General features: G+C 39.6%; 1 protein-coding gene across 1 annotated transcript in view; it reads left to right on the forward strand.

Annotated features, from left to right (window-relative positions):
* Positions 1 to 2526: 2526 nt before the first annotated feature.
* Positions 2527 to 13783, forward strand: part of SLC30A10 (solute carrier family 30, member 10) — a gene marked incomplete at its 3' end in the record, with an annotated part of 29952 nt that continues 18695 nt past the window's right edge. Inside the window, exon 1 of the mRNA XM_008587819.1 lies at positions 2527 to 2977. Coding sequence (XP_008586041.1) covers positions 2527 to 2977 — 451 coding nt within the window. The remainder of the gene's footprint in view (positions 2978 to 13783) is intronic.

Here is a 13783-nt window from a genome sequence, read left to right on the forward strand (position 1 = left end):
GATTCCTTGAAACAAAAGATCTCCTCATCCTTCTGCTCAATGTTCTGCCATCTTAGGGCTCCACATGATCCGCCCTTCCCCCATCACCTCTCTGGCCTCGTCTCCCATTTCTCATCTCCTCAGTTACTCCTCTCCAGCCACGCTGACCTCTCTGGTGTCCCTGGAACTTCTCATGCTCATTGTTCTCTCTGCCTAGAAAGAGCTTCCTGCAGATGTCTGCGTGGCTCAGTTTCTTACCTCCGGCAGGTCTTTACTCAAACAACATCTCGGTAAATTCTACACTGACCACTTTAATACCATCCCCATGCCAACACTCTTTTTTTTCTGCTTTACCTGTCTCCATCATACTTATCACCATTGCATTAGTCCGTTTTGTGTTGCTATAACAGAATACCTGAGACTGGGTAACTTATAAAGAACAGGGGTTTATTTGGCTTATGATTCTGGGACAGCTGCATCTGGCACGGGCCTCAGGCTGCTTCTACTCATGGCGGAAAAGTGGGAGGCAGCCAGGGGGTACAAACAGATCACATGGCGAGAGGAAGCAAGAGAGACAGAGAGACAGAGAGACAGAGAGAGAGAGAGAGAGAGAGAGAGAGAGAGAGAGAGAGAGAGAGAGAGGAGGTGCCAGGTCCTTTAAACAATAAGCTCTCACGGGAACTAACAGAGCGAGAACTCACTCATTACTCCCTCCTCCCCCAGGGAGAGCACTAATCCATTCATGAGGGATCTGCCCCCATGACTCAATCAGTTTCCAACACTGCCACATTGGGGATCAAATTTCCACATGAGTTCTGGAGGGGACAACACATCCAAACTCCATCAACCATTTAACACATCTCATGATTTATTTTCTAAATTGTCTCCTCCTACTAGAATATAAGCCTTGTACGGGCAGGGATTTTTGTCTGTTTTGCTTACTATCTCTGCAGAGCCTAGAACTGTGTCTGGCACGTATGCACTCAGTATTTCCTGCATGAGTAGGTGAATGAGATATTCTTAGAGCAGTAATTTTCACCAGCTGGTTGTATTAGAAGTCTAACTGTCAGAATACTAACTGAACTGGAGATAATTTTTGAGATGCTACTGTCTAAATTGTCAGGTTTCAGTCAAAGTCAGTATATTAGTCAGGGTTCTCCAGAGAAACAGAAGCAACAGAATGCATATAAACAGAAAGAGATTTATTATAAGGAATTGGCTCACATGCTTTAAAGGCTGTGAAGTCCTGAGATTGGCATGGAGCTAGTGGTGTAGCTCCAGTCTGAGTCCAAAGACCTCAGACTGGTGGTGTCGTTCCAGTCTGAAGGCCCACAGACTCGTGACCCAGAAAAGCCAACATTTCAGTTTGAGTCCAAAGAAAGAAAAAGCCAATGTCTAGGTTGAAGACAGGCAGAAGGAATTTCCTCTTACTCAGGCTTTTTGTCCCATGCAGGCCTTCAACTGATTGAACGAGGCCCACCCACGTCAGAGAGGGCCATCTGCTTTACTCGGTCCACTGACTCAAGTGTTATCTCATCCAGAAACACCCTCACAGACACATCCAGAATGTCTTAGATGTCATTGACCAAATGGCCAGTCAAGCTGACACATAAAAGTAACCATAACAGTCAGACTTTAAATTCAGAAAAGAAAAGGTTGGGTATAGTAATATCAGTCTATGTTTCTTTAAAGGATTAACAGTAGGCAGGCTACTCAAAACCACAGAGGCCAGTGTTATTTTAGATATTGGGGAACTGATAGCCTTTAAGGGCTATAAATGTTTGACAGAAGGTAAGATTTAATAAACAAAAACAAAACACTTCCTTGCAGCAGTGGAATCATTATTATTTGGATTTCTTCCTGAAACTAACTAGGATTATGTCTTTAGCTCCTCTAGCTTGAAGTTGTTTTATCTTTCCTGAACATGAGGAATGTTTTTCTTTGTCTTTTTTATGGAGACTATTTGGAAGTGGGGAGCTTGTTTATTCCAGGTCAGTGGGCAAAAAGCAGTAGAAAACCCACACTATCTTCACCTTTGGCTTTCACTTACTGTAGCTCTGATCTATAGACTAGTGACCCCTAGAATACTCCCTGTCTTATGCCATAAGTGGCATTCAAAACTATTTACAAACCATGCAGACAAGATAAGATTGTGTATGTCAAATGACTTGCTTTGCCAGAGGTGCTTCTGCACCACGCGAGCAGCCACAGCTGCTGATGAGCTTCTACATGATTCAAAGACACAGAAGCTCTTGACTTCTGAAATTAAACACACACAGACAAACAAACAAACACACCGCAAATCTATATCTCAACCCACTGTCTTCTGTTTCCATAAATCCCAGCTCATGTGACGTCTCTTTATTGTCCTTTAAACTCTTTTATGGCTTTATAGTAGCCTATAAACGGTGATTTCCAAATATGACAAGCATTGAAAGGCTAAAGAGGAGAGTTGTCCAAGAGTTGTAGTCACCACATGTGTAGCTGCTCTCCCAGGAGCTCAGCCTTCCCCAGAAAGGGAGAGGGGCTGCAGGGCTCACGGCTGCCATGGGGCGATACTCTGGACGAAGCTTCCGTTTAATCCTCATGTGTGTCATTAGCTTCCTCCTTTTCGTGATGGAGCTGGTGATCTCCTACGTAGGCAACTCCCTCTCCTTGGCCTCCGATGCTTTTGCCGTCCTTTCCCACTTGGTGTCCATGATCATAGGTTTGCTTGGAGTGAGAGTCAGCAACATCCGAGAGCACAAGAAGAGCACATATGGCTTTCTCCGGGCAGATGTTGTGGGAGCCTTTGGCAACTCCGTGTTTGCTGTGGCCCTGATGTTCAGCATCCTCATTGAAGCCATCAAAAGGTACATGAATCCCCAGCAGACAGAAAACCCACTTCTAGTCCTCAGTGCTGGAATTATCGGTCTGTTCTTCAACGTTGTTAACTATGTCATCTTCTTGGATTGCTGTTACTGTGCAACGCCCAGGACCCAGGGAGACACCGAAACAGGTAAACGGCTCCTCAGATGGTGGCAGTAAATTTGGTGAGAGTGCCGGCAGGTGCTATCTCATGGGGCCTCTGATGGTGCTAGGTAGAGGTCCTATTCACTGGGTGGGCCTCTTGTCCCTGTGACTTTACAATAGGTCATTGTCAGAAGAGTCGCCTTCAGTCTGAAGTTTCTTGTGAGCAGAGTGGCAGCAGGCAACTTTCATGTTGGGGTGTTGTCTTTAATTTTTACTCACAGAGAATGAAAAAGTGCGTTCAGACAGGTGGAAACTCAGGAGCAAAAGCATCAACCTAGCCATAGGGGGAGCAATCTGAAAGAAAGTGGATGTGACATTGAAAACGGTCTCCTTTAAGTGACTCGCTTTTGCTTACCCAGATATGACATGTCTGTGTTTGAATTTTAAAATAATATTTTAATATCTCCATAAAATATGCACAAAGAGCAAAGGATCAGACAATTAGCTAGGCTGATAAAATCTTAGGAATATATTCAAGGAATGTTATATAAAATGGAGAGAAAAAAATAAAGATGATCTAGTAAACTTAGCTCTTTTTTGAATAAAAATATTTGCACTTATCTATTGCATGCATCTGTTCTATTTGAGAAAAAGGAAAACAATTTATATGTGAATCATTAGGAGAGACTTAAGAGTGGGTACCAAACTTACTGTGTCGTCGTCTGTCGCAAGATTGAATTAAAAATCTTGGAAGAGAATAAATGTAAAAGATGCTTCTTTATTAGATGGAATCATATTTCTTTAATTTGTTGCCACAGGAGGAATTAAAAAAAAAAAAATATATATCAAAAGGTTCTTGCAGAAGAGAAATTTCCAGTGCTTCTTTTAGAAGGAGTCCTATAGTGTGAACAGATTCAAGTCAACAAATTCAAATCATGGCTCTAGCACTGGGCAGTAGCCAAGTTACCTTATGCAGCCTGTTTCCCCACCTGTAATATGGAGGAAGTAAGGACTAAATGAATTGCTAAGTGTTTGGAACTTAACAGGCACTTGATAAATACTAACCTTTTAAAAAAATCACAATGCAAGCCTGTGAATGATATGATAATCCATCATTTAATGCTAATTGTCCATTTGGATTTTAAGACATGTCAAGTCTTTGCTTATTCGACACTGATCAGTTTTCTCTCACTAGAAGGGACATTATACAACTGAGTCTGCGGAGACTCAGTCTAAGCTCACATTCTTCATTGTCTTTGCTACCATTATAAATTATGTCAGATGGATCCAGTCCCTTATCCTTTGCCCGTATTAATTTCCCTATTGGTAGAATGTATGTTATGAGAGCACCTATAGTATATGCTAAAGGAACAAAGAAGACTGAGTCTAGATCTTTATCCAATTTAATGAATCTCTTAATCAGGGCCTCATCTTTTGTAAAAGACAATTATTAGTTAACCTGAAACCCTATGCCTTGGGGGTTCATCATGTGAAAATCTTGAGGTTCCAGATCATAAAATTCACGTTTGATATGACAAATAGATATTTTTATTGCTAAGTATAGTTTTTTTTTTTTTTCGTGACCAGTAAGGGGATCGCAACCCTTCCCACACCGCGCTCAGCCAGCGAGCGCACCGGCCATTCCTATATAGGATCTGAACCCGCGGCGGGAGTGTCGCTGCGCTCCCAGCGCCGCACTCTCCCGAGTGCGCCACGGGCTCGGCCCATTTAAGGCAAAGAAGATGATTTCAAATGGTTAGTGTTAACAATGGAAGTGTCACCATTGCTCAGCTTATCATTAGGTTTTCAGTTGTCCCCTAGCGGTTCTAATTTTGCTTTATTCTGACATATATTGTTAAACAGCACATTACAAAAGCAATTAAGGCGAAGGGTCTGACTCTGGCCACCATGAGAACTGGTACACAGTAGTTCTTGTAGTTCTTGTAGTTCTGTTCTGTAAATGGAGTTATTCTGGGATGGATCCCCGTTCATCTCCTGTCTGGGAAGCAGTGCTCTCCAGTGTTTGTGTTCATGCTAAGGTAACAGCAAGAGGCTTAAGACAAATATTGCACCCTGACCATATGGGTCTCTAGTGGCTTAATTCCAGAGCATCTATCTTCCTTTGAAGTGTTTGATGCCACACGGTACTCTGCTTTAAATAAGTATAGTGGCAGGTACTTTACACATATGGCTAATACTTTAAGATCCATGTTCTATTTTACCATTATTATTTTGGTAACTTTTGGTGTTGCTGAATTCTTGTATTAGAAATTTTAGAGTGTTTCAGGGCTGGCCCGTGGCTCACTTGGGAGAGTGTGGTGCTGATAACACCAAGGCCAAGGATTCAGATCCCTATATAGGGATGGCCGGTTAGCTCACTTGGGAGAGTCAAAGGTTAAGATCCCCTTACCGGTCACCTTTTTTTTAAAAAAATAAAGAAATTTTAGAATGTTTAAACTCTCCAAAGAATTTTAGGATAGCTACTTAGCTTATTAGCATTTATGTCTCAAGTTATGTATTTATCACATTTTCTAAACCATACCTTTTGATATCCATCTACCACTTAAATGAGTTTAAAGTAAAAAGTAAATATTTGGGTCAGATGAAGCTCATAAATGAACATTAACCCAATACCAATTGGCTCACATTTCAAGAAGAAATGTGATTAATCCACACATAATGTGATTAATAAATTCATAAATGTGATTAATCCATTCATAACCAGAGGTATAAACTATGAAGGGGAAAAAGATTCTTGACTTCAAAACATGTGACTTAAGTTTAGGAAAAAGAATTTCAACATGTCTAGCTTGGAGCACTTTGAAGTGCCTATAAACTACAGAACTGCTGGTACTTCTGGTTTAGTGATCAGAATTTGATAATCCATCACTTCTTTTGTAGCTAGAGAGAGCTTTTTACTTAATGAGCCCTCAGTCTCTCCTGGTTCTGTGGGTCGTTTACTTGTTTTGCTCTTTCTGGTGTAGGAATGGATACCAGTTAACACTTGATGTTTGAGATTGCAGCAAAGTAAAAAATATTCAAGACCACCAACTTTAAGTTAAATATTAACAAAACAGATTGTATAATACAGTTAAGGCTTTCAACATTCCCATGATTCATGGAATAAGTCATGCTGGAGAATCGGACATAGAGAGCCAAATTTTTCTTTTAAAACCTGGGAGAAAAGAATGTCTAGAAGGTTTAACTGAGATAAGAGAGCCTGGAAGCCTTAGATGAAGATCTAGCTGGTGCGAGGCCATCCCTGACACGAAAAAACATGTGAAGGACTCAAGGGATGGCAGAGCCGGTGTCTTTGGTTGAAGTAAAATGCAAAGTGAAAAAAAGGTAAAAAATGCAACTATGAAGGAAACACACGCAAAATAGGTTTAAAGTCCAAAATGTTGATGGCTCTGTGCGTGAGCGTGTTTGCAGAAGGGTTTGGGGGAGGGGTGAGAACAACACGCAGCTCCGGAGCTGGGAAATACGTGTCACCAACTTGTTTCTTTCTCCAAATTTAGGAACTAAATTTGCTTTGTTTACATTTTTCCTTCTCTTTGTTTAGTTCACTTGATTTTCTTTGACGTTCACATTCTCTTTTATGTTTGAATTCTGTCTTTTATTTTTTTGGGCCTGAGTTTTCTTTAGAATTTCACTCCTAGAACTCTCTATGCCCTTGGCTGTGCTGGAAGAGACATCCTGCGGCACACTGGCCTTTGTTTTAAGCTGAAGGTAATTTTGTGCAGCTCACGTTTCTAGTAAGATCGCTTCTGCTCCATTTTGTACTTTTTTCCGTCTAGGACAGATCAGGCTTGCCATCTATATCATTTATAAATGACAAATTTATATCTGAAATATATGTTTATTAATTTTATTTATTTATTTTAACAAAATGCCTGTCCTTTGAATTTAAGTTAATTTTGTTTTGGTTCCAAACTGTGCTCCGTCGCTGTCTTGCTCTCACGCTCACTCTTGCTCTCATTTCCACCGTTCTGGCATTATGCTCCTCCAGCCAACTCACCAGAGGCCGTGACAGCTCAGCAAACAGCAGTTTGTTGTTGCAGGTTTTAATACCCTGCTGACTGGCTGCTCTTGCAAGCTTCTAGTTAAGATTCAGTACTATAGCCTGATGGCGGCCTTTCACACTGAAAGCAAGTCGAGTTTCCTTTTCTTTGAAAGAAAACTTTATCCAGAGACAAGCAGAGTAGGCAAGGCTCTGAGAGTTTCAGGAGAGGCCAAGGGGAATTTGCTGCTTCGTCCCCAGTAGCAAATACTATGGCGTGAATAAGGTAACAGACGCTGCACAATTGAAAGAGCTTTTCAAACTGGAAAGGGGAAGGTTTGCTAAGAAAGATTGGAAATTTGTGATAATTATTAAATAATTTTAAGAAGCATGATGCTTGATTCCCAGAAGGTGTTACTATGCAGTTTGCTCATATCTGACACTATTTGGTGTTTTCCAAGCACCATCATTGGTTTTGATCAATTAACTTCCATATGAGGTTTCAGTGATAAGAACACATATGCATATCACAGATCACAGCATCTATCCCACTATAGATGCCTAATAAATTCCCTTACATCTCTTTCTGTATGTTCCTGACAACTTGCTTAACTCCTTGCGTTTCTTGTCTTCCAGTGAAGGGGGTCTGGTGTTAGTCACATCAAGTGAATAAGAAAGATTAAAGGAAGATGGAAAAATAGATGCTATTTCTCACTTGTGAAATCACATTAAGTGAAGAAAAAAAGGAGATAAAGGGACCAGCTCCTTGTTCTTAGCCATATTCTTCTAATGTGCAGAGGCTGCTAGGACTGATATCTGAGTTAAATTGTAATGATAAGCGAGTGTTTATTGACATCTCTGAGTTTTCAGGTACTGTTAGGGTATAAAGAGAATAATAGCATCATATCACATACATTTGGAGAATTGTATTTTTGCAAAATAATTAGCTAGAGAAATTACTTGCTATTTCCATTTTTCGGATGAGAAAACAGTGGTTCAGAGACAAATTCACAATCATACAGCTAGTTAGTGGTAGGGTGAAAAGAAATTAAAATATTAAGCCAAAGCTCAGTTAAAGACCCTACTCTACTAGGAAGGAAGGAAGGAGGAAGGAAGGGAGGAAGGAAAAAGGAAGGAGGGAAGGAAGAAGGAAGGAAGAATATCCTGGATGGTGAAGTTATTTGGCAATAATCACAAAAAAGCATATCAAAAAGTGCAAATTAATATACTATAAATTGAATTCTAATTCCTGCAGCTGAGTGACCACCAGAAAGTTACTGAAACTTTCTGACCCTCGGCTCCTTCATCTGTAAAGTGGGGGCATCTGTCTCATAAGGACGTCACAAGGATGAAATTACATTGTGTGTGAAGTGCTTGACACAGCACTTGGCATACACTGAACACTCCGTAAATGTGATGGTGGTGGTGGTGGTTATAGTGATTGTCCAAGGGCTGGGGAACAAGGAATAAATGAGATATTAGTAACATCCACCTGCAGATGACTCCCTTACTCTATTCCTCAACCACAAACTAGCACCTCAACCATGAACTTATCCTTGGCCAGCACCTTAAAATTGTTTGTCACACATATGCTCAGAGCAGATGCATTACAGACCATACTAAATGTGTATTCTTACTGATGATGGGCTAGTGATAGGTGAACCAGAAGGAAAATACATGTTCTGGAACTTTTTCCCTCATTCACTGGGTCTTATACTGGAAAAGATACTTGACCACTTTGAGCCTCATCTCACGTGTCAATACTTACATCTGTTTCAAAGAATCACTATGCTTTTCTTTGGATAAATAATAACACCTTCACAATGTGTTATTTTTCAAAGGACTCTTGTAAATGTTAGCTTCATCTTTAGGTATTCACGATAGTGTTTTTGTAAAGGGCATTACTTATATTTTTTAAATGATATATTTTAAACTGCTTTAATGGTAACAAAAAGTCAATATTTCACTCATTAAAATAATGCAAATGTAGCCCATATACTAGACTGTTACTTCCTAGTTACAGATGAAACCGAAGCACTAAATATTTTACAGCCAACCCAAAGTCAATGTTAGAATCAGACTTTGTGTTGACGTACTCTCTCTGTCATAAGATGCTTTGCCTTTTAAAGGTTTCTCTACAGTCCTGCCTAGTGAGTAATGACATCTCCGTTTTCTTTTCTGAGAAGCTTACTTATCCAGGATGATGGAGTGAAGGTAAGCTTATTATTTTGGTTTTCCTATTGGCCAGATGCTTACAAGATGTAGAGAATATATTTGTTATTTTTAGCATCTTTCTTGCTCTTGTGAAGAAGACAATTGTCATTGTGCCTTTTCAAACACATTGTGTACAACTGTCTCTAGTGATTGTGACATACAATCTTTTCATCTTTTAAAAAAAATTATTTATGAGAGGCAACAACATCTAGAGACTGATTTTCCTTAGAATGTGTTCCACAGGTCATGTCCTGGTATGTGTTGTCTACATCTGAGCAGGTGTCTTGAGAGAATTTTGAGGAGGTCATTTTTGATGAAGTACTAGCAGTCTTCAAAAAGTTCACAGTGCGCTGGCGGCAGCGCTCCCGCCGAGGGTTCGGATCCCATGTGGAGACCGGTTCCTGCTCACTGGCTGAGCGAGGTGCAGGCGCGACACCGAGGGTTGCGATCCCATTACCGGTCAGTAAAAAAGACAAAAAGAAAAAAAAAAAAAGTTCACAGAAAGATTTTTATCATCTTTTAATTCTATTTTTCCACAAACTTTCCGAAGCACCTCATGTGCCTGGGCTCTTGTTCTTCGACTGCTGTGACATCTGTAAGCACGTATCAGCCCAATAGAAAAGAGACAAAAGATGACTCTTCACTCTGGTCAATGAGAAGCAGGGGCTGGTTCTGTCCAGAAGAGCAGCAGAGAAGTCAGAACAAAGAAGGAACTGGATGGATGGGACCATCCGTGTTTTTTTTTTTTTCCTTAGGATCCACCTCCACTGAAAATAATCCATAGAGTTTTCAATCACTTATTTATTTATTTATTTTAACATTTATTTGTACATATTTGTGGAGTGAGGTGTGTTCTTTCAATCCAGGCATATATTGTACATTGATTCACTTAGACTAGATAGCATAGTTTTGCACCTGTTAATCCACCACTTCTTCCCTCTCTTTGCCATTCCCCCAACCTCCCCTCCCCTCCTGGCCTCTGGTAACCATTATTCTACTTTCTACTTCTATGAGAACCACTTTTCTTTCTTTTTTCTTTTCTTTTCTTTTTTTTTTATTCCACCTGGAAGTGTGGTCATGTGGTATTTGTCTTTCTGTGCTTGGCTTACTTCACTTGACATAATGCTCTCCAGTTCTATCCATGTTGCTGCAAATGACAAGATTTCATTTTATTTTATAGCTGAATAGTATTCCATTGTGTGTGTATATACCACAGTTTTTTAAAATCTGTTCATCTGTCGATGGGCATTTGGGTTAATTCCATCTCTTGGGAATTATGAACAGTGTTGCAGTGAACATGGGAGTGCAGGTGTCTCTTCGAAATATTGATTTCATTTCCTTTGGGTATATACCCGGCAGTGGGATTGCTCTATCATAAGGTAGTTCAATTTTTAGTTCCCTGAGGAATCTCCATACTGTTTTCTACAACAGCTGTATCAGTTTACATTCTCACCAGCAATATATGAGAGTTCCCTTTTCTCTGCATCCTTGCCAGGATATTTGTTATTTTTTGCCTTTTTGATAATAGCCATTCTAACTGGAGTGAGATATCTCATTGGGGTTTTAATTTGTGTTTCTCTGATGATTGGTGACGTTGAACAGTTTTTCATGTCTGTTGGCCATTTGTATGTCTTCTTTTGAGAAATGTCTGTTCAGGTCCTTTGCCCATTTTTTAATTGGGTTATTTGTTTTTTTTTTGTTGTTGTTAAGTTGGTTGAATTCCTTATATATTCTGCATACTAGCCCCTTGTCTGATGTGTAGTTTGCAAATGCTTTTTCTCATTCTGTAGGTTGTCTCTTCACTTTGTTGATTGTGTCCTTTGCTGTTCAGAAGCTTTTTAGTTTGATGTAGTCCCAGTTATATATTTTTGCTTTAGTTGCCCATGCCTTTGTAGTCTTTTTCCAAAAAAGCACTGCTCATTCCCATTTCGTGTAGCATTTCCCCTATGTTTTCTTCCAGTAGTTTCACAGTTTCAGGTCTTAAATTTAGGTCTTTAATCCATTTTGAGTTGATTTTTGTGTGTGGTGAGAGGGATCTAGTTTCAGTCTTCCACATGTGGATATTCAGTTTTCTCAGCACCAATTATTGAAGAGGCTGTAGTTTCCCCAGTATATATTTTTGGCTCCTTTGTGGAAAATCAATTGGCTGTAAATGCGTGGGTTTATTTCTAGGCTCTCTATTCTGTTCCATTAGTCAGTTTGTCCGTTTTTATGCCAGTACCATGCTGTTTTGGTTACTATACCTTTTCAGTATATATTGAAGTCAGGTAGTGTGATGCCTCCAACTGTGTTCTTTTTGTTTAAGATTGCTTTGGCTTTACGGGGTCTTTGGTGGTTCTTCACAGATTTTAATTCTTCTATGAAGAATGTCATTGGTATTTTGATAGGGATGGCATTTAATATAGAGATTGCTTTTTTGTCTACTTCAGGCACACAAGTCATGTGGAGGTTTTTTCACTTGAAGGAGTCCCATAATTGCTGATGAAAGTAGTAGCTCAGTTTTTGGTAAAAACTGGGTTGGAGATGTATCATGGATGTCACAATAGGCCTCCTACTACTTATCTCAGGAGTGAACTTGCTCGTCCTTTCACAGGCATTGCTCAGTAACTGGAAGAGCCGAGGTGGGTCCAAGTACAGAGAGGGTGTCATTCTCTGTGGGCAGGCAGTTGGAAGGGGAATGTGCAGGAAGGGCTGATCCAGGCTTAATCCATTTCTTTAACCAAACCCATCAATGAGAGAAGATCCTCCCACCCCAGAAGTGACTTTTTATGTGGGGGTTGGAGGGAATGAAGGGCGTCAGAAAGAGGCCACACTGGTGGTACCCTCATTGACAGATGAGACGGGAGGAATGGACTTCTCTCCCAACACTCCCCAGCTCTGTGTTCTCTCCACTCATGGCTCCCCTGAAGGACTAGATGAACAGTTTATTAAGACAGTACTGCTGCACTGCCATAAGGCTGGGCTTCCAGTACCAACCACTTTGGATATTCTCCTTTGGACCAGTGTTTGGCAATTCAGATACCCTTAGTAACTGGAATGGGTTAGAACAATAAAGGCATTAATTAAATGAACTCTGAGGCCCCACAAATGTTCAATATTGCTCACCAGAGATTACTTAGTGGCAAAAAAAGATAATATCAAGATATTCTAATAATTCCATGTCAGCAATATAAAAGTGCTCGAAAATTAAACAGTATGAATTCCCTGTTAATATCAAATTATGAGGGAAAAACTCAACTTCAAAATTAAATATCTTTGACCTGATGAGTTAATATCCATGTTCATATCCAAAGAAATCAAGCCACTGATTATTAATTTAAAGCCTAGCCAAAGGCAAGTCAAAACAAAGCCGTAAAACCTCAAATCTTCACTTCGAGCACAGTCTCAGTTTGAGCACAGTCTCATGCCTGCTAGCGTCATGTTTCCTGCAGTGGTTCAATCTGGACTGTTTTCCACTAGAATGGATGTCATTCCTTCAGGACATCCAAAGTTGTGCAAGTCCGGCACCAAGACTTGCATGTTCTTCACATTTTGAAGATCTTTTCTCTGTTTTTGATGTTCTTCAGTTTTGCAATAATATTTCCATATGTGAATTTCTTTTTATTTATCTCATCTGGGAATCATTGTATTTCCCAAACCTAAGCATTTATGTCTTTTATAAATTCCAGGCAATTTTTAGATGTTATCTCTTTTAGTTCTGCCTCTCTCTCATTCCTTCTATTTTTTGTGTTGCATTCTGGGTAGTTCTTTAGATTTACCTTAACTTATTCCTTTTTAAATTTTTTTCTTTAGCTTTGGTGCTCATTACCCTGTCCATTAAGTTTTTTAAAACTTTATTTAGAAGAAACTTTAGGTTCTGGACTAAAGGGTGCAAAACTATCCTATCTACACTAAGTGAATCATTGTGCAGTATATGCATGTATTGAAACAACACCCTGTACCCCACAAATATGTACAAGAAAATGTTTTTTAAAAAAGAAGAAACTTTAGATTCTAGTAAGTTAAAAAATAGTACAGAGAGGTTTTATGTACATTTTGTCTGGTTTTCCCCAATGAAACTATAGTACAATATCCAAACCTAGAAACTGACATTTGTAAAATGTGTATATAAAGTTGTATGGTGTTTTATTACATGGGTAAATTTGTGTAACCACCACCAAATTCATCATAACAAAGATATCTTCATGCTACCGTCTTACAGTCATACCCACTATTCCTACCCTCACTCTCCATCTCTATGCCCTGGAAATGATTAATCTGTTTTCCATCTTTATAATCTTCTGATTTCAACAATGCTGTATAAATGTAATCATACACATGTGACCTTTGGAACTGGCTTTTTTCTTTCAGCATAATGCTCTTAAGATCCATCCAAGTGTTGACTGTATCAGTACTTAGTTTCTTTTTATGCTGAGTAGAATTCCATGGTATGAATGTAGTAGGGTCTGCTTTTTAGCCACTCTACCAATTTTATGTCTTTTAATTGGTGTATTTAGACCATTTAAATTTAATGCAATTATTGAAGATTATGGCTTAAGTCTGCCATCTTATTTATTTATTTTTTTGTCTTTTTTTGTGACCGGTAAGGGGATCGCAACCCTTGGCTTGGTGTCGCTCGCACCGCGCTCAGCCAGTGAG

This window comes from Galeopterus variegatus, unplaced genomic scaffold (genome assembly GCF_000696425.1).
Source record: "Galeopterus variegatus unplaced genomic scaffold, G_variegatus-3.0.2 Scaffold4549, whole genome shotgun sequence".
Lineage (NCBI taxonomy): Eukaryota > Metazoa > Chordata > Mammalia > Dermoptera > Cynocephalidae > Galeopterus > Galeopterus variegatus.